At 38.3% G+C, this 25,739-nt stretch overlaps 4 protein-coding genes across 7 annotated transcripts; 2 read left to right on the forward strand and 2 right to left on the reverse strand.

Annotated features, from left to right (window-relative positions):
• Positions 1 to 1,298: 1,298 nt before the first annotated feature.
• On the reverse strand, positions 1,299 to 4,560 carry LOC103469207 (uncharacterized). The gene is made up of 6 exons (XM_008416741.2): positions 4,475 to 4,560; positions 3,990 to 4,301; positions 3,814 to 3,914; positions 3,677 to 3,724; positions 3,343 to 3,456; positions 1,299 to 3,229 (listed from the first exon to the last, which is right to left on the reverse strand). The coding sequence occupies exons 1-6, from the start codon at positions 4,524 to 4,526 to the stop codon at positions 3,176 to 3,178; spliced, it is 681 nt and encodes a 226-aa protein (XP_008414963.1). The 5' UTR covers positions 4,527 to 4,560; the 3' UTR covers positions 1,299 to 3,175.
• A 1,411-nt stretch (positions 4,561 to 5,971) lies between these two features.
• On the forward strand, positions 5,972 to 11,951 carry kdelr2a (KDEL endoplasmic reticulum protein retention receptor 2a). Its single transcript, XM_008416738.2, has 5 exons — positions 5,972 to 6,239; positions 7,576 to 7,676; positions 7,758 to 7,916; positions 8,199 to 8,451; positions 10,648 to 11,951. The coding sequence occupies exons 1-5, from the start codon at positions 6,149 to 6,151 to the stop codon at positions 10,680 to 10,682; spliced, it is 639 nt and encodes a 212-aa protein (XP_008414960.1). The 5' UTR covers positions 5,972 to 6,148; the 3' UTR covers positions 10,683 to 11,951.
• Positions 11,952 to 13,959: 2,008 nt separating this feature from the next.
• LOC103469205 (promethin) lies at positions 13,960 to 17,385 on the reverse strand. Of its 3 annotated transcripts, none has more exons than XM_008416736.2 (5): positions 17,296 to 17,385; positions 15,956 to 16,055; positions 15,671 to 15,839; positions 15,424 to 15,569; positions 13,960 to 14,902 (listed from the first exon to the last, which is right to left on the reverse strand). In XM_008416736.2, exons 1-5 carry the CDS (start codon positions 17,352 to 17,354, stop codon positions 14,864 to 14,866), a joined length of 513 nt encoding a protein of 170 aa, XP_008414958.1. In that variant the 5' UTR covers positions 17,355 to 17,385; the 3' UTR covers positions 13,960 to 14,863. The 3 variants fall into 3 exon arrangements, with proteins under 3 accessions (XP_008414958.1, XP_008414957.1, XP_008414959.1); XM_008416735.2 differs by having other exon boundaries at positions 13,960 to 14,905; positions 17,296 to 17,378; XM_008416737.2 differs by having other exon boundaries at positions 13,960 to 14,905; positions 17,179 to 17,368.
• A 1,139-nt stretch (positions 17,386 to 18,524) lies between these two features.
• Positions 18,525 to 23,176, forward strand: LOC103469204 (homeodomain-interacting protein kinase 1-like). 2 transcript variants are annotated; one of them, XM_017306088.1, is made up of 4 exons: positions 18,525 to 20,072; positions 20,159 to 20,272; positions 22,470 to 22,607; positions 22,696 to 23,176. In XM_017306088.1, the coding sequence occupies exons 1-4, from the start codon at positions 18,872 to 18,874 to the stop codon at positions 23,046 to 23,048; spliced, it is 1,806 nt and encodes a 601-aa protein (XP_017161577.1). In that variant the 5' UTR covers positions 18,525 to 18,871; the 3' UTR covers positions 23,049 to 23,176. The 2 variants fall into 2 exon arrangements, with proteins under 2 accessions (XP_017161577.1, XP_008414956.1); XM_008416734.2 differs by having other exon boundaries at positions 18,538 to 20,072; positions 22,494 to 22,607.
• The last annotated feature ends 2,563 nt before the right edge of the window (positions 23,177 to 25,739 follow it).

Genomic DNA, 25,739 nt, shown 5'->3' on the forward strand with positions numbered 1-25,739 from the left:
AGAAAATGGATGGATGAAAAAATACCAAAAAAAAAAAAAAAAAATCTATCAGAAGAGGACAACCTCCACTTGTGATTTCCAGCATTCACAGTGTCAGGTTTCTTCTAGCTGTGGTGTAAAAATAAGATGTGTGTTGACTAACTGTGACTTTAAATGATCTGTCTGACAAACCCAGTCATGATTCTAGGTCAGGGGTGGGCAATCCTGTTCCTCGAGGGTCAGTGTCCTGCATCTCTTAGATGTCTCCCTGGTTCAACACACTTGAATCCAACAGCTGAATCACCTCCTAAGTGCAGTCAGGTTCTCCAGAGTCCTGCTAACAACCTCATTATTTGACTCAGGTGTGTTGAAGTTGAGACGCATCTAAAAGTTGCAGGAGACYGGCCCTCGAGGCCTGGAGTTGCCCACCCCTATTCTAGGTCTATGCTTGTGCTGTCCTCTGCACAACATCCGTTAAGAAAAAAAATTTCAAAATTACCCACATTGCATTAAGTCGACGGAGCAAAGTATCTCAACAGAACAACCGTATAAATAGAACTTATTTTGTTGCAAAAGAAATGCATCTTGAAATGTTTTTGAGTTTACAACCCATGACTCCTTTGAACTAATGCTTGTCTAATGTTTTACCTTCACACTTTACAGTCGCCTTTCAGGTTTGGTCTTTGTCTTATTTCCATTTTATGCCCTAACACAAAGCTAAAAACTGTTATTTTAAGTTTCTTTGAAAACTATGCATTCATAAAATAGAAAATGAGTAGATTTATTTTACTTATGTAGGCTCTGATAGCTGTTTATTGTTGTTGAAGAAAATGCATAAAAACAATGCAAGTTATGTTTATAATAAATGACAGTGAGCTCAGTTGCATGTAATATTGACAACACACTCCAGCATGTGTGCAAAAATAGGTTAATCTTTATTTACCTTGAAGGAACAGAATAAAAATTTTAAAAACATGAAAGATAAGGACCTTTATGAATATAAATTACAAGTGAAAACATGCAGTACACGGTTTCACAGGAAAAAAGTTTAATAGAAAATGTCACAATGATTAAAAATCAATTGCAGAAATAAAAATTAAATACCAGATTTAATTTGAAAATGGATTAGAGCCATTCCTTTGTAGGAGACGTATATGTCAAATGAAATTGATGCTGAATGAATCTGTGTTGTGTGTACATATGAAACTTTAAAAGTACACTGGACTCGAGGCTTCACAGCTGAATTGTTATCAGAGTTGTTTTAATATAAACTGGTTCAATAAAGATGATATTTGCTTATTTTGTAATGTCAATGTGAACCTGTACCTCACAATGATTTTTTCAAATCATTGTGAGGTACTATTAAAAGAGATTTTGAACATATTTCCAATTTTAAACATGATTCTTAAAGTAACAAGCAAAATTCCCCAAAGTCATCTTTATTTTTATATTGTTTTACCTACAAGGAACCAGACTTCCTGGTGTGTCTCTGCAGGCAACAGCTCTTCTGACTGATATGCATACAGCATATGAAGAATAGGTTCAGAACCTAACAAAGATGAATGCTAACAACCTGATTTTGAACACCAGAATAGACAAATTATTGTCACAGTCCAGTACTATGTAACACAGAGGGAACATGGAGTGTGAGCAGTTTTAAGTTCTCAAAGAGGAAGTTAAAGAAACCAAACCTTCTACTGAAACTGCTGATCAGTTATCACAAATGCACAACAGAAAGCATTTTAAAGAACAGCATGATATCTTTGCATTGCAGCAGCACCAAAGACTATGAAAGGAAGAAGGCATATAAAAACTTTGCCATAACCAGGTTTATGATAAAACTGGATTGTGCAGTGCAATGTGCAATAACATTCATGTTCAAAAGATTTAACGATTTCTACTGTTTTTAGAGACATTTGCAATATTTTCATTTTATTCTCAAGGCTTTGTAGGAATATCACAACAACAATTTTCTATGCTACATCCCAAGCCTTATTGATCTGTTAGAAATTTAAATGTAGCAGAATAAAACTAACAGAACAAACTCTTTAATACAAGATTTCTTTCACACATTAATTATAAAAGTATTTTATTGGTTCAAAAATGCAGTTTTTTCTTTCAAATAGAAAAAAAAATCAACCAGTTTCTAAAAATATATATAAGACATTATGACCATCTTCTTTGCAGTGATGAATCGTGGCTCTCTGTATGAAAACCCACCAAAGTCTGGGTTTCCATGACTACTTTGTGTCAATATAAAAGTTTGGTAAAGAAGGAATATTAGTTCAACTGAAAGAAGCTTTACATACTAAAACAATGTTTGCCTGTGTAGGAACAATTTTGGGATGTTCACTTCTGTGACTGGGCACCAAACCATAAACCAAAACCCATAAAGTGATGGATAATCTTGTCTGGTGTGAAAGAACTTGGCTGCCCTGCACAAATTACCGATTTCAGCCCGACAGAACATCTTTAGGATRAATGAGACTGTGACCAAAGTCGTCCAACATCAGTGTCTGACCTCATTAATGCACTTCTGGAATAATGGTTCAAAAATTCTCATGAACAAACTCCTAAATCTGCAATTAAAACGGGACGTCATCAAAGTTCATATTAAAAGCAAGTGACCAAAACTTCTGGCAATACAGTGTCAATCATTTACAGAGCGTGACAGGACTTTTAAGATTCACAAACTGAATTAAAAATAAAAAGAAAAGAAAGAAAACATTAACCTTACAACAAAATCTTAAATAGGATCTTTACACAGCACTGCTAAACGGTATTATTTTACTAATGTTGCTGTCTAAAACCACCTATTACATAAGCATGCATGCCATGTTCAACTTTTGGATCTATGTTGACAGCTTAAAACAACTATTTCTCATTTAATCCTCTGTTCTGCGCTGCATAAATGCCTCCAATTACAGCTCAAGAATAAACTTGCATGGACTAGTTCAACTGAGCAAAAAAGTTTGAACAGAACTATGGAAAGAGACAGTCAATGTGACGCTGCTGAAAACCCTGAGTCAGCATCATTACTGTGCAGTAAATGTCTCATTTCATTGATAAACTTGAGCAAAGATCCAACCAGTCCTCTGACTCATTTGTCCTAACATTTGCAACAGAACAGTCACCTCAGACACATGTTTCGTAGCTTTGTAACATCCTCCTGTTATTTAACAGGGTGAGATGACCATTAGACATTTTGGTAGATGTCGTCGRTAGARATGTTGCCGTGCCCACTTACTGCCTGGAAAGACATTAACACATTTTTTTTTCTGTTTAAAGATAATGCAACAGTAGATGTTATTGCAGTGTTTCTGTTGAGTAATTTTGACGCTGGTGTGCTGCAACATAATTTACCCCAACTTGGGAGCCGTTTCCTCTTGTGCTTTGTTTCCTTTTGTTCACCATCGACCTGCTGTGGAGTTCTTGCAGTACGTCTCTGAACTGTGTTTTCTTCCTTACGCTATTCTGCTGGAAAATGTTTCAAATGATCAATAAAACATATGCAGAGGTTTAATTTTTGTCACGTGTATTTGAAGGTATGTCGAGTGTTGCAGTCGCGGTGTTTTCAGTCAGGGATTTACTGCGCCTTCGATTTTGTTCCTCTTTTTACGCATGGGCTTTTCCCCTCATTTAGAAAACAGTTTACACAATAGAAACACAATTTTAAAAAAAGACACACTTCAATTACCGTTTCAGTTTTAGGGCTCTTGTCGCTGGAGGTCAAGTTACAGTCCCGCTGGAAACAGAAAAATAAAAGTTTATTGCAAACTTTCAGTTTTTGTTTTGTATGCATGATTGTTGACATTAGAGATATTGATGATTTACCTTCCTTACTATGATGAGGGTAACCAAAGCCAAGCTGTAGATGGCTAAGAGGGTAAATAACACCCACACAAGAATCGTCCACAGCATTACCTTAGGTTTTCCTGGAACATAAAAGAAGAAATTAGTTCCAAAGCGTCGATAAGCTGTATTTTTTTCCAAGGTTACGGTCTCCTTACCTCCCACTACAAGAAGTGTCCCATTTGCTACAAACGGTTGGCAGCATTCTGTCTCTTTTGCAGCACAGAGGTAAAGCCCAGTGTCGTTGCCATTAACAGAATCGATGTTTAAAATATTTTTTTGTATGTTGTACCTTTGGGTCTGCATAAGACGCTTATAGGAATCCTTTTTAACAAGAAACCATTCGAACTCCAGTTCTCCAGCTGAACAGTGTGAATAAATGCTGCAATTTAGAACAGCTTTTTCACCTATATTTTTCCACATCAACTGTTGCTTCTGAAATAAGCATCCCTCTGATTTTTGTGTGTGTCCTGGAATATAGAGCAAAAAATAACCTTTGAGTAACTTCCATCTTTAAAGTCTTTTAGAACAATAGCAGGTTTGCTGTCACATTAAAGTCGCTTTCAAGTATTTACATTTTACTAATGTGGAACTGGGGAATCAATAGGTATGTAATTCACCAAAAGATATGTTAATTTCTTACCTGTCCGGGAGAGGGGCACAAGCAGAAAAGGCAGCCAAAGCATTCGCTTCATGTCTGTAGCTTGACAGCTTGTGAGTGATCTTATGATTTCCTGAATGAGGTGATGAGAAATGACTACAACATGGGAAGAAGGTTGTATTAAGCTTCCTCAATTCTAACTTCCTTATTTAACTCTACTAAGCAAATTACAGCTACAACATTTTGAGTTGAATACATTTCTAAGCTTATTACCGTGTCACAGCCGCTTAACTTTTTCACATTTTGCAATTCTACAAAATGTCAATGTATTTTATTAGGATTTTATGGGACATGTGTATATATATTCCAAAAATTCTCAATTCCAGTCAAATTGGATGGAGGAAATCTATTAACCACAATTTTTAATGATTGCGACAGGTTTCCTGTTGAATTAAGGCCTATGTTTTGCATGGATTTGCACATGGATTTATTTTGGCCTAAACTTTTCCATTATAGCTCCAGTTGTTTGTTTTAGGGTTGTTTTTCTGCAGGTTTTCTTCCAGGATTGTCCTTTATTTATATCCATTTTTCCATTAAGTCTCTCCTACTTACCTATTCCTTGCTGAAGAGTCGCTATGTGAAAATAGTTTGCTTAGAGTAATTTGCAGTGATAATTTTGTTCCACTTTGTATTGTAAGCCAGAAGGTTTAATTGCACATATTCTTTCCCTTGTCGACATACCATAACTTTGTGGCTGTCCTGCGCACAAAAAAACATTTTCAAAACATGATGTCGCCACTCTTAAGGTTTCTAGATATTCACTGTGCATGGTTTGTAATAAACCTTTATTTATTTTTTTTACTATGGCTTATTGTCACTTTTCCATAAGGATCAGATCTGTGATCTACTGCAAATAGTTGTCCTGTAGATTTTGGGATACCTCTTTATTGATGCTCTCCTTGAACCTCATGCTCTTTGTTGTGCCACACAGTCATGCGCAGGTACACTGTTTTCTCTATAACTGCCTTTTTAAGACAATTGCTTGCATTGGGATTTTATTTTGGAGTATAAGAGTAATAGGAGCTGAATACAAATGATTACCACACTTTTCACATTCATTTGTTTTTAAAAAAAGAAAAAAACATATTAATCGATTCTTCTTAACTATTTTACTCTACTTTGTGCTATTAAGAATAAAAAGGCMTAGTGCTTAAACTGAAAAGATGCAAAATTATAAAAAATATGAATTCACCCTGAAAAGGAGCCGTGAGACGTCATTAGTACTCTTAGAGCTGATATTGGCTTGTAATGCATTATAACCTGCCGCGGAAAGCTCCTTTATCATCTTTCTCTACCTATACTAATTCTTACTACCATGCAAAAATTATGAAAGAAAATGAACAAAATGACCTACCGTATAAGCGCTTGTGATGTTCCCTCTTCTGGACAGTTCAATTTCTGTAGGCGGGGCCATTTGCGCCGTCAGTCACGTTTCCGTCCAATCAGAGATGAGCTTTGTGTTATCAGCCCGCCCCCTTCCACGTCGACCTGCACCTTCGCCATATTTTCAACCCTGTGGATCCCGCAGATTTGTGTCCCCCTCTAAGTTACTAGGAGAAGACTTACAAGGCAGCAGAACGCGTCACTTTGAGTCGGAGTAAATAGTGAAACCTTTATCTTCCAAGCTCTTTCCGCTTGTATTTCCTCTCTGCAACAATGAACGTCTTCAGACTGACAGGAGACCTCTCTCATCTGGCTGCTATCATCATCCTGCTACTTAAAATATGGAAAAGCAGATCTTGTGCAGGTGAGCTTCGACTTTAGTATTGTCGTATTATCATATGCTACAGTGTGGCGTTCCTGATGACATTTGCTAAGCTTGACCTGTGTCTTCAACTAGAATGTGTGTTATGAGTCTTAATCAGTAGCCTTTCTGCCAGCTAGCTTCACATGCTAATGGTACTGGTCATTCATTTGAGTCAAAGGCTAACGGCTAAAAGTAGAGCTAACTGTTAGCAGTCAAAAACTGCTGTTTGCAATTCCACACATCCACAAAACAGTCCGCCTAATGTAATGATTTCTGTTCATTTGAAGACGGATGTAGCTTGGGGGAATGTCTACTGTTGTAACGTTATATCGATGATCTTTGCTGAGTAACTGTGGTTTGATTTGCTGCGAGCTGCATTCCGTTGTATTTGTGCTGCTTAGTAGAGATTATTATGTATGATTAGGTTAAGTTAATCTTTTAAATATAAACTGCTGAGTTCACACTGGGTGGGTTTGCCAGCTCTACACCCCCAGAGATCCTGCTCTGAGGCTTGTGGATTGACTTTTTTGGTCTGCTCTCTGACGTGGCGCTACAGGAGAAGCTACGGAAGTTAGCAACATGCTAAAGGTTTCTCTTTTAAATGAAGGCGAAACGGATACTGTAACAATCCACGGAGGGAAATGGTTTTTGTCACAGTAGTGTATAACGTCAATTATGAAATATATGATGTAAAAAGTTTAAAACGTCACAATATCACACAATAGCCAATATCTGTGACCAACAGCAGAGACGGTATGACACGATGCAGTCCAGAGAACAGCAATATGTACTGGACATTGATTCAGAAAATTGAACATTTCTGATTAACAAATTGTTTGTATACAAAACAAGGTTTTCAAATTCCCTCGTATTTTCACGTGTTAGATTACAGATATAGGGTCAATACTTTATAAGAATGTTCAATTTGAGAAATCTGATTTATAGCCTTTTGAGTATTTGCTTTCGACACATTTAAAACRATTCTTAATCTAATTCACTACAGAAAACTTAATTGTGGGTTATTGTGTACAAACACCCACAATTTGATATCTGAGCGTTCGGTCAGTTAGCCTGATTAAGGTCCAGTTTCCAAAAAAAAAAAAAAAAGCTAGAAGTATTTTTTCTTATACAGCTTTACACAAGTTTCAAAGTAAATTGAGGATCATATCCAAGGGATTTGGTATCAAAAACATATTTTTGGGATGGTTTGAAGTCATTTCCAGTAGATGTCAGTATGCTACAATGAAAAGCCTGACTTATGAGTTATCCAGACTATTTTTCAGCCCACAGTCTACTGAACTGAAACTTTGTATCTGCTGATATTTTCCTGTTAAAGGCATCTCTGGGAAGAGCCAAATTCTCTTTGCCCTGGTGTTCACCACACGTTACCTGGATCTCCTCACCTCTTTTATCTCGCTGTACAACACATCCATGAAGGTGAGGTAACTGTTAACCAAACACACAGGTGCTGTTTCTTTGTGCGTCGCCACTGATGAGCGCTTCTTTGCTGCTCACCAGGTAATATACATCGGCTGTTCGTACGCCACCGTTTACCTGATCTACATGAAGTTCAGGGCCACCTACGATGGAAACCATGACAGTTTCAGGGTGGAGTTCCTGATTGTTCCTGTTGGGGGTCTTGCTGTTCTCATCAACCATGACTTCTCTCCCCTTGAGGTGTGTTTAAAATTGCTGGGGGGTATACAGACTAACTTGTATCGGTTATTAACAGTGATTCATAATGAGAATATATTGAGTATGTGGAGAAGATCCTCGTGGTCAAGCACGGCAGAGGATCAATGATGGTGGGGGGGGCTCGTGTTTTTTTTTCCTCCCACTGGAAATTTTAAATATAAAAATGGTGGATTAACAATATTGACTTTGTCAACGATAATTATTCAGAACATATTGCCRACTTGTTTTCTGTGGTGTTTTAAACTAAAATCTCTTTGTCTGCAGATCCTTTGGACGTTCTCCATCTACCTGGAGTCTGTGGCAATCCTGCCACAGCTCTTCATGATCAGCAAGACTGGAGAGGCCGAAACCATCACCACCCACTACCTGTTCTGCCTGGGCCTGTATCGGGCCCTCTACCTATTCAACTGGATTTGGCGTTACTACTTCGAGGGTTTCTTCGACATGATCGCCATTGTGGCTGGCGTGGTCCAGACTGTCCTCTACTGTGACTTCTTCTACCTTTATGTTACCAAAGGTGGGTCATGTTCTCAATTTCTACCTGGAGATTGTATGAACATGTGCCAAATACGATGGCTCAAAGCATTAAAAAAAGGATGAACATCTGCTTTGTTTATAGACGAATTGAAAGTGAATTCTTGGTCACTTGTTGGGATAATTTGTTACTTCTCATTAGTTGGATGGTTTCTGGTATGTCTCTTCCTAGAACAGTGGTTCTTAACCTGGGTTCGATCGAACCCCAGGGGTTCGATGAGTCAGTCTCAGGGGTTCGGTGGAGCCTCTGCCGCGGAAGTAAAGACACACTTGTGTAAAGTCGTGATGGCGCGCCCCACTTTGCCATCATTTGCTGCAGAGGATCACGTTACATTGCTTAGCCAATCAGAGCTGCGGAGGAGCCCTGATTGAAGGAGCTCCACTCTCAGCATGGATTTGAAYTTGTGTCTTTAATTACTTCAGCAAAGCTCACAGTTTTTACCAAATTCTGTAGCTTTCGCTGTACTTCTAAATCTGCTCCTTAGTCGCATCTTTTCGGGCCTGCTACTGCCTCTAGTGGTGAGGAGGTGGTAACACAACTAATATAATTACATTACTAAATCAGAATACCGCAAAGTCTTTATTATTTATTATTAATTTTTCATTCTCTTAAGAATGTAGAGCTAATTAAATGATCTAAATAAGACCGTAAAATGGTTCCAGTTTCTCTTGATGGACAACCCGTTGAAACTGTGGCAAATTTTAAATTCCTTGGGTCGTTCCTGGACAGTCAGCTCAACTTTGCTGAAAACACTGACTATATTTTGAAGAACTGTTCTCAGAGACTCTACCTTTTAAGAAAACTTGGCGATCTTGGGGTGACCCAACTAGAGTCTAGTTGGGTCACCCCCTATGCCTTGAATTTGCGGGGAAAAAAAAATCATATTTTATTTATCACTACAGAAGGGTTCAGTGAGTGCGCATATGAAACTGGTGGGTTTGGTACCTCAAAAAAGGTTAAGAACCACTGTCCTAGAATAACATTCATTCAATTTATCTTCTTTGCTTGTTCACTGAAAAACCTCACTGGAAAGTTCATCCTTAGATGATCGAAGGTTTCGGTCATCTAAAATTTCTGAAAAGAGCAATTATTTTTTTCCCAAAGTCTCGAGGCATATTTGCCGATTATGATCCCGGCATTCTGCAATAAATCAGAGGATAAATAGTCCCAGTTCCTCACAGAAAAATTGTTGTGCTGAAACACTTGGCGTGCTTCGTGAATTTCCTCTCATGTGCCTGAGACGTAGCTAAAATAATTTGCCACAGTTCAAGATCTTTTCAAGGTATTGACGTCACAACTATCCACTGGATACCACAGCCAACTTATATTCTAAGATTTTTGAGTTTTCACTTGCTGTGACTTACTTATAGACAATAATTTCAGTAGAGACATTTCAGAACTATTTACTTATTTATAAGTTTGCATGCAGGTTTTGAAGAAGGTCCAGATGCCAAATAAAATTGGGAAATGGCCCTTTACCAAATTGTTTAATGAAAATCCACTATCAATATTGTGTTTTTAAGATTTGTGAAACATGCAGACAATAACATTCCACTATAGGCAAATGTTTAATAGTCAAATGTACTCAATTTGTTTTTAAATGGCCACAAAAAATTTGAAATTTCATCCTGGGATTTTGAAATGAGAAATATTAGTAAACCTGTGCTGTGATTTTAGTTGTCAGTTGATTGTTCATTGCACAAAATAGGTAAGTGAAAGAAGGGCTACCTAAAAAATATAAAATAATAATCAGCATGTAGATGGTTAAAACCTGGACACAGTTGGGTGTTCCTAAATTGTAATAAACCCAAATGCACAACTAAAATGGCTTTTGAATGAATACAAGCTTTTAGAGTAACCATTGGAAATGTATGAACTATGCTTAAAAACTRAATCCATGCCTTAAAACTAATCTAAAGCTTCTTAAAGGACCAAAATGTCTGTGGTGACACTGCAAAAAAAAMAAACACTTCTTATAAAACAGTCAGTTTCATTACTACTTAAGTTTTTAATGCTTTTGAATCTTATGTTTCCTTTTCATGCTCAGCACTTTGCTTCAGTTTGTGGTTTTAAATAATCTGACAATGATTTATGAAAAGGACATCTTCCAAACCTAGACAGTTCTAGTTATGGTTTCTAAGTTTTTTGTTGTTGTTTTTTTTTTTTTCCTCCCTGCAGTGTTGAAAGGTAAGAAGTTGAGCCTGCCGGCATAAAGACAGACTGGAGGAGACCGAGCAGTTCCAGCAGACTCAGGGGGTGCGGAGATGACGTTGTGGAGTCTCATGAACGACAGCGACAGATGCCTGAAACAGCCAACTACTGGGGGGAATAAAAACACTAGTCGTCTTGATGATTGCTCATGGAACTGGTAAATGCCAACAAAACACCGGCGCTGAACAAAGATCATCGACTTTTGGATTACTGTGTTCAGCATCTTGCCTTAAAACTTCTTTTCATTGCTGTTCAAAATAGGATACATTGCTCCTTTCTTATTTTTTTTTACATGTGAGGTGTATACCCTTGTTTTCTGTTATTACGTCACACAAAAGGTAGACTCTGAGTACCTTGTTTGACTTTAACTTGGTAAAGTAAGAAAATGCACAAATGTACAGTCTTATTAAAGAGTGATAGAGCATAATGTATCAGAGTGCCTGATGAGGATTATGTCCATTTTCTCTGTTTTTGTTCATTTATCTAAAAATCTTTCGATTATTTGTGTAGCTATAAGCAAATATGCTTTGAGGGAAAACATTCAATGAAGCCAATATTAGAAATGCATTTTTTTTTGTGTAAATTTTGCTTTAGTAAGATGAAACTAAACCTTTTAACAGGTTATACTTGTTTAAAAATCACATTTTTACGGGGAGCTCATAGAGGGATTTTGACTATAAGATGTAAAGTATAGACTGGATGATCAAAGTACCAGCAATCATTTTGGCACATCAGTATTTTCAAATGGTGCTCATTTTGTTTAAAATTCAATTTCAGATGTGTTCACTAGTCTTTATCACTTATATGTAGAGTTCAATAAAATCCTAAAACGATGCATTGTCACATTTTCGGAGCAGATTGAGCCTCAGACCTGGTTTTAGCTGTTATTGCACTCCAGAACCAAACTCATGAACACCTTCCAGTAGTTTCTCCATAGTTTTTTTTCCAGACCTGAAACTGGGGTAAAAAAGAAAAGATTGCCATGTTTCTTAGAAAAATCCTCTGGCATGTTGACTAACTTTTGTATCTCAGCTGATTTGGTTTCTGTTCTAAATGAGCTTTTGAGCACGGTTCTGCCTTTTTTTTATTGTTGCTTTCTAACTGAGTAGGTGTGATGTTGTTCTACGAGTGCATTTCTGTTAAATCATAAGGCCCCGTCAACTTTATCTAAGTGGGCATTCTTATAGGGGTTTCCAAATTTTGTCAAATTTTTTTTTTTGTTTTCTTTTTGCATGATATCACCTCCATTAAAGATTTTATTATAATTGATATTAAGTGGCTTGTTTGTTTACTGAGAAAAAAAACTGGAAGTTCACTGCATATAATTGTAAAATTCCTTATAAAAAATATTCATACTTTTTTTTAATCTATTTTGTCACACAACCACTGATCTTGAGGGATTTTGTTAGAATTTGATGTTTGACAAATGGTGCATAATTGAGGCAAAAAAAAAAAAATTCAACATTTTTTATGCATTTTTGTTCAACTTTTATCACGATACAATTTTTAATCTGGTGCAATCAGTTGCCTTCAGAAATCATGTATATAGTATTATAATTAAGCTCAGTAGAAATCCAGCTGTTCTATGAAGACCTTAATAGTTTGTTAGAAAACAGCGAACCAGCAGCTACAARAAGACCAAGAAACACAGCAGACCTAATTATGTTTAACCTAAGTGAAACATAATAAGGTTGAGAGATCAAAAGTACCTTTTGAAAATTCACCATCAGGTCCCACCTCAGGTTTTATCATTTGCCTCAAACTTCAAATACCTGCAGAGCAAGAAACTTTAAACTAGGTGCAGCAAATTCATGCTAAGGGTCATTCATGGAAAGAGACACCATTAAGGAGAACCAGGAGATTTAAATGGATGTCGGACTGGATTATGACACAAAACCAGAGATAAAGATGAAGGGGAATGTTCTGAAAGGACTGAATCAGTYAGCTGACCTYGACAGAAGAGAGGATGCTTTTCACAAACTTGAGAGGAAATCCCAAATACTTTCATCAATTTTGATGTATGTCTTAACTTTTCTGTTTAATTCTGCTGTCTACTTCATTAAAGTTTAAAGTCTACATTTTAAGCAAAATTTAGGTGATGGAAACATTACCGTTTCATAAAACAAAAACTTCTAAGAATGTGCAGCCCTCGACACAGATCGAGCAAATTGTATTTTGGCCAACCACTCCACAAATCCACCGATAGTTTTTTCACAAACTTTGATGTATTTCGCTGGTGTCATGTGACACAAACACAAGGAGTGCATAACTGGGAGGAGGAAGGAAAATGACACCGTTTAAAAMTTTTTCACAAATAAAAATCTGAGAAGTGTGGCATGGAAATTGTCTTTATAATAGTTTTTCGAAGCACCTTCACCCGCAAGTATTTTGGGATACGTCTTTACCTGCAGTTTTTTACAGGTAGTCAAAATGTTATATTTTTGGTTTCATCGAACAGGAAGACCTTCTTCCACATGCGTTCTCTGTCCCGTCCTTGAGTTGTGGCAGATTGGAAACAGGACTTGTGGCTTTTATTTTTGCCCATTTATGACACAGACCAAATTTGTAGACAGCAAAACACGTTTTTCCTGTCAAGCAATTCTCAAGCCTTGGTTTTTCTGCAGCTGCTCCTCTCGACCCATTCTCTTCATATGTCGTCTTTTTCTAGACTATCAGGGAATATTTATAGTTTTTTTTTTTTTTTATAAAAACGTATTAAAACCATAAGTTTTTATTTCCTCTTAAATATTTACTTTGTGTTTGTGTATTGCATAAGACCACCTCAAAATCAGTAAATCATTGTGCTGTATGAGTGCAGTTGCAAAGTACTGTATATGAAGGCCATTTTAAACAAAATCTATTTATTTCGTTCCAATATGTGGAAAACTCAAATGAAGAAAGAAAGCAAAATATGATAATTATACACAAAATGTCTTAAAACAGATTTTACAAAACTGTACTTCAAAACACCACAAGCAGTGTTTTAGAACAAACCTTTAGAAAAAGCAGCTTAGTCTGAAGAGGAGCACAGAATTCAGTGAACGTGTTTATGGAGATTGAAATCGGTGAATAATTTTTTTACGTCAGTTTTCAAATGTTCATTCACATGATCAAACTTGTCAATAGGTTCATGATAATTGATCGCATGTTAAAGCAACTTTCCGCCGGAAAATCTTGGCTTTTGTCCCACATAATGCTGGAAGCAAACGCCCCATGTGCATGGCAGGAAGTCTYAATGTCTTGACACTTTGGTCAGTTCAAGTACAAATWAAACAATAAGAAAAAAAAATCTCTTTAATYGTCAGCATTAAGTGTTTTGCATTGGTTCCCTGAAGCACTAGAATAAACACATTCCTTCTAAAACTGAGCTGTTATTGTCAGATAATAGTTTTTCTACAGGTTTAAATACCTATAGAATTATGAATGAAAGAATGTAAGATAAAAAATACTTTTACTTCATTGACTGATGCGTTAGCATTAATGCATTGAGAGCAAAATTAAAACTTGGATGATAAATATGATGCAAACAAAACAAAAAACCTGAAACAATTCTTAACATAAACGTAGASATTTTGGCAGGAGACACCACATAAAACAAAGTCTGGGTTAAAATCTCTCCTCCTCCAGGCCAGAAAGCATCAAACATCAGCTCACATGAGGATGACTAAATGTTTAATGCTCCGATTAGTTTAAGCATGGTCTCACCACATTTGCCTCTAGGATTTCTTGTAAGAAAAAGGAATATTAGATTCCTAGAAATGATTAAAATTACCATGAAGGAGACAAGTGATCTAATAAGCTTTTTACTGTGTAATATTAATATTTAACAAACTATATAAATATAATGCATACTTTTTGTAACTAAAAATGGACCTAGAACAGATTTGGAGAAAATGTGCTGATGTAGCTGCATCACTGTCCTGAAACAGGATGAAGATTTGACCTGTTCAACAGAGMTCAGCTCTTAAGCCCGATTGRGAGACGTGAGCAGTACAGACACTCATACACATATTGCACTGTAAACAAATAAAACTTCACACTCCTTTCMCTGAAGCAGCAAGGACACTTGGTGTTCATAAAGAAGAGACCTTGACAGAGGTTTGGAGCTTAGCGGCTCAGATCCTGAGCATCTTCTGTTGAGCGGCGCCAAAACGCCAGGCAGAGAGAAGATGGGGACATTTCCCTACTGCTTCAGTCCTGGAGWCTCTTCTTCGCTCTTCTTCTTCTAGTTCAGGAGAAAAGGAAACAAATGACGGTCAAAAGTTAATAATAGAGGCCACAAACTGTAGATTTTACAATGCATTTTTATTCTGGCTGCTTTTCACCCCTGAAGGATGTGATCTACACTTTTTCACTGTAGGTCTGGCTGCATCTTCAGGGATGAAGCAAGGAGACCCTCCTCTCCAGTTTCTAATCTTTTGCATCTTCTCGGATTATTTCTGCATTTACTTTAAGAGATCTTACCGCGGCATGTTTCGCCATGAGGATGGCACATTCAGAGTTATGTGCAGTGCGAGTTTTCTGCTGCATGGTGTGTGCKTGCCTGCAGAAAAGTTCACCTCTTGTCTCATCTGATCAGAACCCTCATGGTTTCTACACATCTTGGGCCAAAATCCAAACATGACTACTTATAGCTTCCCTTCAACAATTGCTTTCTTCACATTCCCAATAAAATAAGGAAATGTTTCTGGTTTAAATGTTAAAAAGAGGCACTCTACATCTGTATGGGGTTGTTCCCTTTACCTTTGTCACATCAGGGTAGTAACGCCTCAGCAGGGTGGGAATGGTGACGAACACACTGGTAACGATGATCGAGACCACCAGGGAGAAGAGGGCGATGCCGGAGAGCACAGACAGCAGAGTCATTCCTCCAACAATCAGCAAAAACGCTAAATGGAAGAATTAAAAACAGCTTGAAGTAGAAAGAAAAAAAAAAAAGCAAACACACACACACACACACACATTGTTGAATTTGAGATCTGCAACGTACCCTCAAAGAAAACAAACCCCACAACYGACATAACTATCGTAATGAGGGCAAAGAAGAGGAAGAGCCCAACAGGTAGAGCAGCCATGGCGCTGAACAGCAGCAGGGCGAGAGCTAAGAAAGGCCGACGGCGGAGGTACTGCCCGGCCTTTGTACTCATCACCTGTGCAATCTGTAGAAGAGGAAAACAACACACCTGAAAGCTCTTCGATTTGCCAAATAAATAGAGAAAACACAATGGATGACTGAGGAACGTCAGTCAAATACAGGTGGGGCGTTTGGGTTGACCTTGGGATYCTCTTGAAGGCGGTTCATCAAGGTCAGCCATCTTTCTCCCAGCTGCTGGGTCAAGCTGCCGTTGCTGCCGTTACGCTGCATCTCAACACACCTGGGAAAACAAAATCAGCCACAAAAAAACTCTTCAGAGAGATTCATAGTTCTTAACCCGACAGTGCCTCTGAATTCTTGTACAAAACTTTCAATTTAAAAGCTTTTTTTTCCCCTTTATCTGACTGTCCAATAACACCAGCTGCACCTTCTTGAATACACAACTCAACCTTGATGCAGACGGGGAGGCAAAAGAGTAAACATTTTATTTTGCAGTTGAAATGCAATTCAAAAAGTAAAACTCTTAAGTAGATTACTTACACACACAGGGTTACATTTCAGTTCATTTTGATGAATAGGTGTGTGTGTTCTTTTGACAAATTCAACTGTGCAGTTTCTTTTTTAAGATGCTTAATAGTCACATATTTAAACAGGAAACAGATAAATAAACGTTTTCTGATTTAAATATTGAAAATGTTTGTTTCTTTCCATGTTTGTTTCTTTCCACCTTAAATGAAAATTAGAAACCTAGCTTTATATCCAAGAGAATATCCTTAGAGTGGCTTTCAACCAATTCAGAAATTCCTCACAACAAAGATTTCCAGGTGGCGGATATGATGGATTTTTCCAAACGATTCACTATATAAGACAAATCTTAACTTGATTGAGGTTTACTAATACATCTTTCGGTCATAATAGGCTACAATAAATTAATAGGCTACAATAAATTGAGTCAGGTCAGCAATAAATGACATCTCAGGACACTTTACACACCAAAAATATGCAATTTGTACCTGTACTAATTACACCCATACAATCCGAAAACATAGACACACTCAAAACCTAAGGTTTAAATGCAAACATTCAAACGTTTGCAATTAAATTATTATTAATACTGTAAGAGGAATGAATGCGCTGAGGAGTTGTAAAACATAAATAAACCTAGGTGGTGAAGGGATACGTGTTCATGCGCACGTCTGAAACAGAAGAGCCATCACGAGTCCATCCAACAGGTCTTTACAAATAGATGCAGTCTAAATCCGAATTAGTATCCATTTAATTAAAATAATACTGAAATGAAGGCTTACGCAATCCGAGACACTTTACTGATACGTATACGATCAGAAACAGACCTAAACTTCATGTTTCTGGAGTCACGACGAAGTTCTGCTGGATCCACATACCTGGAAAAAGCGCTCACAGTGACCCTGCTTTGACCTTCAGCTCCTCGCTGCTCTCAGCATAAAACACCAAATCGTGAAGCTACCCACCGCTCTTACAAACCATGGTGAGGAACACACCCTTTAAATAAGCACTCCTCTTTGTTTCCTCCCACATCTTCCTCCTCCGGATTCTTCATGCTGCGGCTGCTGGGGCTCACTGCTGCCCTCTGCTGTTGACTAAAGATACACAAACAGTTTCCAACAAGACATTAATGAATTATTTAAAATTCGATTGAGAATATTTAATGTGACATTAAACAGCTAAACCGACAGGCTGGAATGTTTACCCAGCTATCGGGTATATATTTCAAATTATTGTTTGCCCAGCTCAGTGTTTAATGCTCTACTGCCATCTTGTGGTTAGTATGAGCTTATATTTTCATCAACGAGACCTAATTGATAATTCTTTAGCTTTTTCTTTCGGACCGAAGAACCTGTTTAATTAGTAACAAAGAAATTACAGCAGCACAAGCAGCACAGCAGCACAGAAACGGATGACAAGCATAGCAAACATTATTCTATTTAAACGTTTTAACAATATCTTCGCTCTGGAAACTTTTGTATTTTATTTTTAGTATTAGGAAGATTCAGGGATGATTTCATTTTTAAAATGAAATGAAATTGAATTGAATTTTAATTTGGATACATGAGCATACCAAAAGTCAGACCAAAACATTTTCCCCCAGCTATTTCTATCAATTAATTAATTTAATCTATGCATTTGTTTCTTAATGCTTCTTTTTGTCCTTTAGTCTATAAACAAGTATAACTTTTTATTTTTTTATTTTTTGCGAACCAACCAACCCAACCTCGTTTAAACCAACAAAAGACAACAGTTGGTACAGTTAATTTTGAAGTAAGAATTATGACCAAAAAAAATGTATATTGATTCAAAATTACATAATTATTCTGACGATCTTTTTATTTAATTAAAAAACAAACTAACATTTTCAAATTAGCCAAATTTGTTTTGAGGATTATTTAAATTTAAGGTACAATTAAAAAAAGACATTTTTACATAAATACATTTGTAATGAAGTGGGATCTTTGCATGACAATAATGCTTAACAGTTGAAATATGAACAGTGTAATAGCCATGAAAGTCGAATATTGGCTGTGAACCGGATCAAACATTTTTATGAGACCTTTTAAATACACAATGATAATTAAAAACACACCATGCTGTCCCTGCAACTAGGGCCGCATTTAGATATGAAGTGTTTTTCAATAATTCAGACCCATACAGGAACTGTTATTGCTGTACAATGATCCCACTGTTAATGGCCTGTAAATTGAACAATTATTTATTTGCCCAATATTATTAATTAGAGCACAGGCAGGTTGCCAATTAAGCCAATGGTTGTTTGGGATACTTGTTACGTTCCAATCTTTCCCACATTTTTGATTACTTGTTGTATTTTTATTTCTAATAAAATGTAAAATGTCTAATTTTCTGATCGTGCGAATTGTGGGCGTGGCTTATGTCAATGTTCCGTCAGCAAGAACGCAACGAAGCAACCTGTCAACTTCATTCTGTCGCTTATGACAGAATGACATTCCATTTTCTCTTCAACACTTGCTTCAGAAGAGCCAACTTAAGACTTGCATTTTGCTTTTGCCATTCAACCTAGAGATAGCGAATTTAAAGAATATCATGGAAGAAGGGACAAAGCTCAATATCAAACTTGAGAAATATGTGGTTCTTCAAGGTAAGCTATCGGTGTACCACACTGAAGGGTTCCTGGGTGAGGGCTCCTATGGGAAAGTGGTCAAGTGCACCAAGCTTGACAGCGAAGAGCTTGTGGCTGTGAAGGTTTTGCGTAAAGACTGCTTCAAAGAAGGAAAAAAAGAGGCAAAAATACTGAGGAAAATCCTACAACTCGACCCTGAAAAAAACAACTTGCTGAAGTTCATTGAAAGCTTCAAATATAAAGGTTACTTCTGTTTGGCCTTTGAAATTCTGGACGTGAGTGTCTTTGACTTTATAAAGAGCAGAGATTTTGTACCGCTCAGTCTTCCTGACATCAGAGTAATTGCTCAACAGTTGCTTGTAGCTTTGAATGCTTTGAAAAGTGCAGGTCTGGTTCATGCTGACATTAAGCCAGACAACATCATGTTTGTCAACCATAGGTCACAGCCTTTGAAAGTGAAGTTGATTGACTTTGGGTTGGCTGTGAAAGTGTCCAAACTGTGGTTTGTGGGCACTGTTCAAGCCATTGGTTACCGGGCCCCTGAAGTAATTTTGGGTCTAAAAATGAATGAAAGTGTCGACATGTGGTCTCTGGGTTGCAGTTTGGCCTACATGTACCTTGGTTACAACCTCTATCCTACACACTGCGTATATGAAGTCATTAGGGCTATCGTCCAGATTCATGGTCAACCCCCAGATGATGTGTTGAAAGATGGCATGGATGTGCAACACTTCTTCACTAAACTCACTGGCTCTTCTCACTGTATGTTCAGACTCAATACGCCAGCTGAATATACAAACGCAACAGGGTATGGAACGCAATTTAAAAGCGGCATTTACAACCGTATTCGCGGCCTCGATGACCTGCTCAAGACTCGGCCAAGGCCGACAGACCCAATGGAGCATGAAGAGTCCCTTGGATTTATTAGTCTGCTAAATCAAATACTGTTGGTAGATCCAGATGCCCGGATCACCCCAGGAGAGGCTCTCTGTCATCGTTTCATAACTATGAAAAGTTTCTCAGGTGGGAAAGATAACTCCAATGAATCATCAGCTTCAAAAATGGTGACTGACTGCAACATTCATGAGTTTGCAGTAGACCAGAATGTCATTTCAAGTGAAGAAGTTGGAAGAACAATGGAAGATGCAGCCGAAAGCCTGCCAGGTGAGGCTAGAGATTCTGTCCTCATAATTAATACAAAAATCCCATCATCAAACATTGCAGCCACTTTTACAAACCCTCTTTTTCAGATAAAGAACAGCCAAGAAGGGCCTTAATAAAACTAAGATCCTGTTTTAAAGCTCAGCAAGAAGGTGCAGACCAGACAGACACTGCAGCTGATGGAAGAAACGATGAACCCTCAGGTGAAGCTCACACTAACGCGTTAGCACTTAAAACAAAGGATGCACCGATCCACTTTTTCACTTCTGATACCGATACAGATATCGGAGGTGTAGAATCTGTACTGAATACTGATCTAATACAGTAATCGGTGCAGAATCGACTCTAAATATTTTTTTAGAGTCAAGCAAATGTACTGAATAACAAATTTATTTGATAACACGGCACCAGTACAGCATACTTAATTACACCAATAGATGGGCAAACGTGTAAAAATAAATTGCGACAAACCTTCTTCCAAATGGTTTAGAAAATGCAATTAGAACTCCTAAGTACAATGTAAAATAAATAATAAAGCATGATGTCGCTCAAAGCACAACACATAGAATTAGGCTGAATAGATCAGACCCCCGCCCCTCTTTTTTCAGAGCAGACAAAACTGGTGTCAATCAAGTTGACTACGTTTGTACTGGTTAGTGCAGCAAACATTTTTGTTTGGGTGCTGGTTGACCTTTTATGACTTCTGGAAAAATTTCTTAATATCTTTAAAATGATAGCGGCACGGCTTCGAGGCAATTCTGGTCCACCATCCGCCGTCTCAGGAGGGGAAAGCAGTGCAGCACCAACACTGTTTATAGTGGGGATGGTGTGCTGCTGACCTCAACTCGGTCACATTGTGGGCCGGTGGGCGGAATACTTCGAAGACCTCCTCAATCCCACCAACATGCCTTCTGTTGAGAAAGCTGAGCCTGGGGACTCTGGGTTGGGCTCTCCAATCTCTGGGGACGAGGTCGCCGAGGTGGTCAAAAAGCTCCTCGGTGGCAGGGCCCCGGGGGTGGATGAGATCCGCCCGGAGTTCCTTAAGGCTCTGGATGTTGCGGGGTTGTGTTGGCTTACGCGACTCTCCAATATCGCATGGACATCAGGGGCAGTTTCCCTGGATTGGCAGACTGGGGTGGTGGTCCCCCTGTTTAAAAAGGGGGACCGGAGGGTGTGCTCCAATTCCAGGGGAGTCACACTCTTAAGCCTCCCTGGTAAGGTCTGCTCAGGGGTCCTGGAGAGGAGGGTTCGTCAGATAGTCGAACCTCGGATTCAGGAAGAGCAGTGTGGTTTTCGTCCTGGTCGTGGAACACTGGACCAGCTCTACACCCTCAGCAGGGTCCTAGAGGGTGCATGGGAGTTTGCCCAACCCGTCTACATGTGTTTTGTGGACTTGGAGAAGGCATTCGACCGTGTCCCTAGGGGGACTATGTGGGGGCTTTTCCGGGAGTATGGGGTACCAGGCCCTTTGATATGGGCTGTCAGGTTCCTGTATGACTGGTGTCAGAGTCTGGTCCGCATTGCCGGCACTAAATCGTGCTCGTTTCTGGTGAGAATTGGACTCCGCCAAGGCTGCCCTTTGTCACCGATTCTGTTCATTACTTTCATGGACAGAATTTCTAGGTGCAGCTGAGGTGTTGAGGGGATCTGTTTTGGTTGCCTTAGGATCGTATCTCTGCTTTTTGCAGATGATGTGGTCCTGTTGGCTTCATCAGATCGTGATCTGCAGCTCTCGCTGGAACGGTTCGCAGCCGAGTGTGAAGCGGCTGGGATGAGGCTCAGTGCCTCCAAATCCGAGGCCATGGTCTTGAGCCGGAAAAGGGTAGAGTGCCTTCTCTGGGTCAGGGGGCCGTCTTGCCTCAAGTGGAGGAGTTTAAGTATCTGGGGATCTTGTTCACGAATGAGGGAAGAAGGGAGCGGGAGATCGACAGGCGGATTGGGGCAGCGTCTGTTGTGAAATGGGTGCTGTACCGGTCTGTCGTGGTGAAGAGAGAGCTGGCCTGGGGACGCCTTGGGGTTCCCCCGGAGGAGCTGGAAGAAGTGGCTGGGGAGAGGGAAGTCTGGGCCTCCCTTCTGAAGCTGCTGCCCCAGCGACCTGATCCTGGATAAGCGGAAGAAAATGGATGGATGGATGGATGGATGACAGTGGCACAAACGGAAATCTTTGCTGCACAAACCAGCACAAACATAACCCAAACATTTGACACCAATTTTGTCTGATTTGAAGAATGAAGGGGKGGAGGGGGGCACCTTCACTCAGGAGGCACATGGTCACGATACAAAATTTAGAAGTTTTTTTCAATATCAGTACTAATACAGATACTATTATTGGGTCGGTGCATCTTTACCTGAAACCGTTGAGAATATATATATATATCAAATACTAAAAATTATTTCCAGTACAGATGATAAACCTTTTTCCAGATAAGGAGCAGATGGGGAGGACCGTCATCAAAGTGAGGCCTTATATTTTTGCTTACCAAGAYTCAGCTGAAACTATTGTCAAAACTTCAGGCAAGAGTAGATTTATACCCCCAGGTAAGACCTTGTCTCCAAAACCGTGGAGTACGTTTTTTTTATTTGCTTCAAATTTTAAAACAACTTTTTTGCATTTCATTTGACCCAGCCTTTGGACACAGAAGTGGGCAGAAGGGGTCTCAGTCAAAAACCTCTGGAAAACCTCTGAAAGATATAGAGTGGAAAGAAAGGACCATTATCAAAGTAAAGCCATATTCTTCTGCTGATCAAGGCAGAAAAGACAGAGCTGACACGGAAGATGTTTCGTCAGAAAAAGCCAGGTTCACTGATACTGAAACTCCCAAGAAATGCTCCGCTGCAGAGAGAAAAGGTATTTTCAGCATGGACCGGAATCCTTCTGATTTTGTGGAAGTTAAAGTTCGCAAGACATCAGCAAAGAAGACCCGGAACTTCTTCTCCTGGCTGGTCAAATTCCTCTCATGCAACAGAAAATGTGACTGAAACAGTGCATTGAACTCCACAGCCTCCACATACAGGACACTGGGCRTTGCCTAAAGACTCCAAAGATCAAGAACTGTGTATCTCTGAGCATAATAAAACCTTTTAATTCCATTAAAAAGTGATACAAARATGTTGTCCGTGTGTGTTATCTTTATCACAGATGGTACATAAATGAAGGTTGAATATATTGTGTCTTTTCAACAGTGAATACAAATAGTAGTGTGAATTTCCGATGATGTAATAGAGGTGTGCACTACTGCATATTTTGGTATTGATCCAATACCAACACCAATACTTTTTATTTAAGTTTAAACAAATCATTAAAACTCTGACCCCTAGGTGTTTTTGTGTTTTTTCCTATGAATTATTTTAGTTCAAACTAAAGACAGAATTTTAACAAAATTTATAGGTTCCTGGGGTTTATTGTTTTCCTAATTAAAGTTAAAAATAATTCACAATGGTGTTAGATACTCTTGGTTAATTATAGCAAATGCTTGGCACAACTAGATGCAATTACTTCTTTTTTTATGTATACGACAAGGTTCGTTTGGATATATTTTTCTTTTAAATAAAATAAATTATGGTTTCATATGTATAAGTGAAAATCTTAATATTTTTTCAAGTTGCATCTGATCAATGAAAACTGAAACATAAATCAATCCTCTTCACTGACTCTTTTATTGCCATTGGTACTTCAATAGAGAATTACAACTTTTTAATTCTTTTTATGTTGCCACTCTAATATTTTTTATTTATGTTGTTTTTAATTGTTTTTATCACATAAAGCACTTTGAAGTGCCTTGTTGCTGAAATGTGATGTACAAAATAAAAACTGACTTGACGTTTATATTTAACTGAATTTACTGCCTGATTGTCTAATGCTTTGCCTCCATCTTGTGTCTAGTTTTGGAAACTGCAACAATACATTGTGTTAGTCCAGTTGTTTTAGTTCAATCTTCTCACTGTCTTGTACTCTTTGCTGGTAGTTGGTGTGATTATCACATTGTTTTACCGTGCAATCAGAATAAAGCAAAAACATAAAAGTTGAGAATATTTTAAAAGTGCTCCATCAACACATTACTGAAGGCAGATTGTGCATTTTTCATTTATGTAATTAGGAAAATAAATCAATTACAAGTGACATTATCTTCCTTAAAACAGAAGCACATAATGTGCAAAATGCCTTAGGTTATATGTGAGGCAATATGTAGTTTCTGTGGAAGGTTTTTCATGAGGGAAATCAAAGCAGTTCTACAGGAAATTGAGAAACGGGGCTCCATTTTCGCTTTGCAGCCATCAGGCTGAAACGACCGTTGGAAAAAAAAAAAAAAGAAACGTAGAGTCGCCTTCATATGGTAACAGAGACATTTCACTACGAAGACGGTGGCTGATGAGAATCTCCAGGGACTGAACTGCGTCTTGACCACTCATTACTACTTCAATCAAAGAAAAGAATTACTCGTAAATTAAGCCGAGCCCTTTGAGTTTACAGCATTAAATGTGTGTTGGTACATACCTGTAAGGCCTGAGTGAGTGAAGGGGCAGTGTGATTGGTTTTGAATCACACCAATAAACACCCTGAGGGTCCTGCGATGACAACTTATTTGGAGCCTTTACAGCTGCTGGCCTTTCTAATTAATCACAGCATTTTGTATTGAGTAGAGGAGTGAGAGAGAAATGGGAGCGAGTCGGCATCCATCCCTCCAGACTGCTAAACACTGTGAACTCAGTGAACCAATACTGCAGGAGAAACAGAAGAGAGGGTTGTGCAAATGTGTATGCAGCTACCAATTATTACTTTCAATATTTCTGCTGCTGTCGCCTTGACTTCCACAGTATTACTTTTATGGCTTTTTCTTTTTACATAGCGCAACTTTTCGAGAATCTTCACTGACTCTTTTATTGCCTTTGGTACTTCAATAGAGAGAGATACAGCAGAGCTCTTCAAAGGACATTCAAAAATATTTGTTTACAATCTGTTTTTCACTTAGATTAAGTGGTTGAATGGAGGCAGAATCAAAGCAAAAGAAACTAAGTGAACTAAAAGTTTTAAATCCTTAATTATCTTGTGAATCTTTTGGGGTTTTAAACAAATACACATGTTGATGAAAAAAGAAAAGAATACGGACAATATGTTTGCTTGAAATTGTTTCAAATGAAAAACGCGAGCGTTTGAAATCCAAGATTTTTCCTAATACTTGGTATAGAAAGTAATACAGACATTATGCTTATTCTTCTCCAGGTTGGAAAAAGAGTATAAATTTCAAGTTCTGACAGATTCGAAATTGGGTTTAGGTCTGAACTTTGACTAGGCCATTTTGACAAATGGATCTAAATGATTCCACTATAGCTCTGATTATATGTTTCAAGCTTGAAGGTAACCCTCCACCCCAATTTAAAGCCTACGACCATTTGAAATCCACTTAGTTTAGAAAAGCCACAAATATTAAAGTTTGGTTTTTAACAAAATTTGTGCTTTTCCAAAGGAATCTGGTGATATCTGAGGCTCACGCGGATTTATTCTGTCAGATATCACACTTGTTGACGTCAAGCGACAAACACTGTTGTTGTTGGGATTAATGAAAACTGAAAATATTCAACGAGTCCTACAAAGAAATGCATTCAACTGTCTGGGAGCAAATTGAGTGTGTGATATATCTGCTAGGTTGCGTTGCCCTGCTCAACAGATTG

Source organism: Poecilia reticulata, linkage group LG8 (assembly GCF_000633615.1).
Source record: "Poecilia reticulata strain Guanapo linkage group LG8, Guppy_female_1.0+MT, whole genome shotgun sequence".
NCBI classification, from domain to species: Eukaryota; Metazoa; Chordata; class Actinopteri; order Cyprinodontiformes; family Poeciliidae; genus Poecilia; species Poecilia reticulata.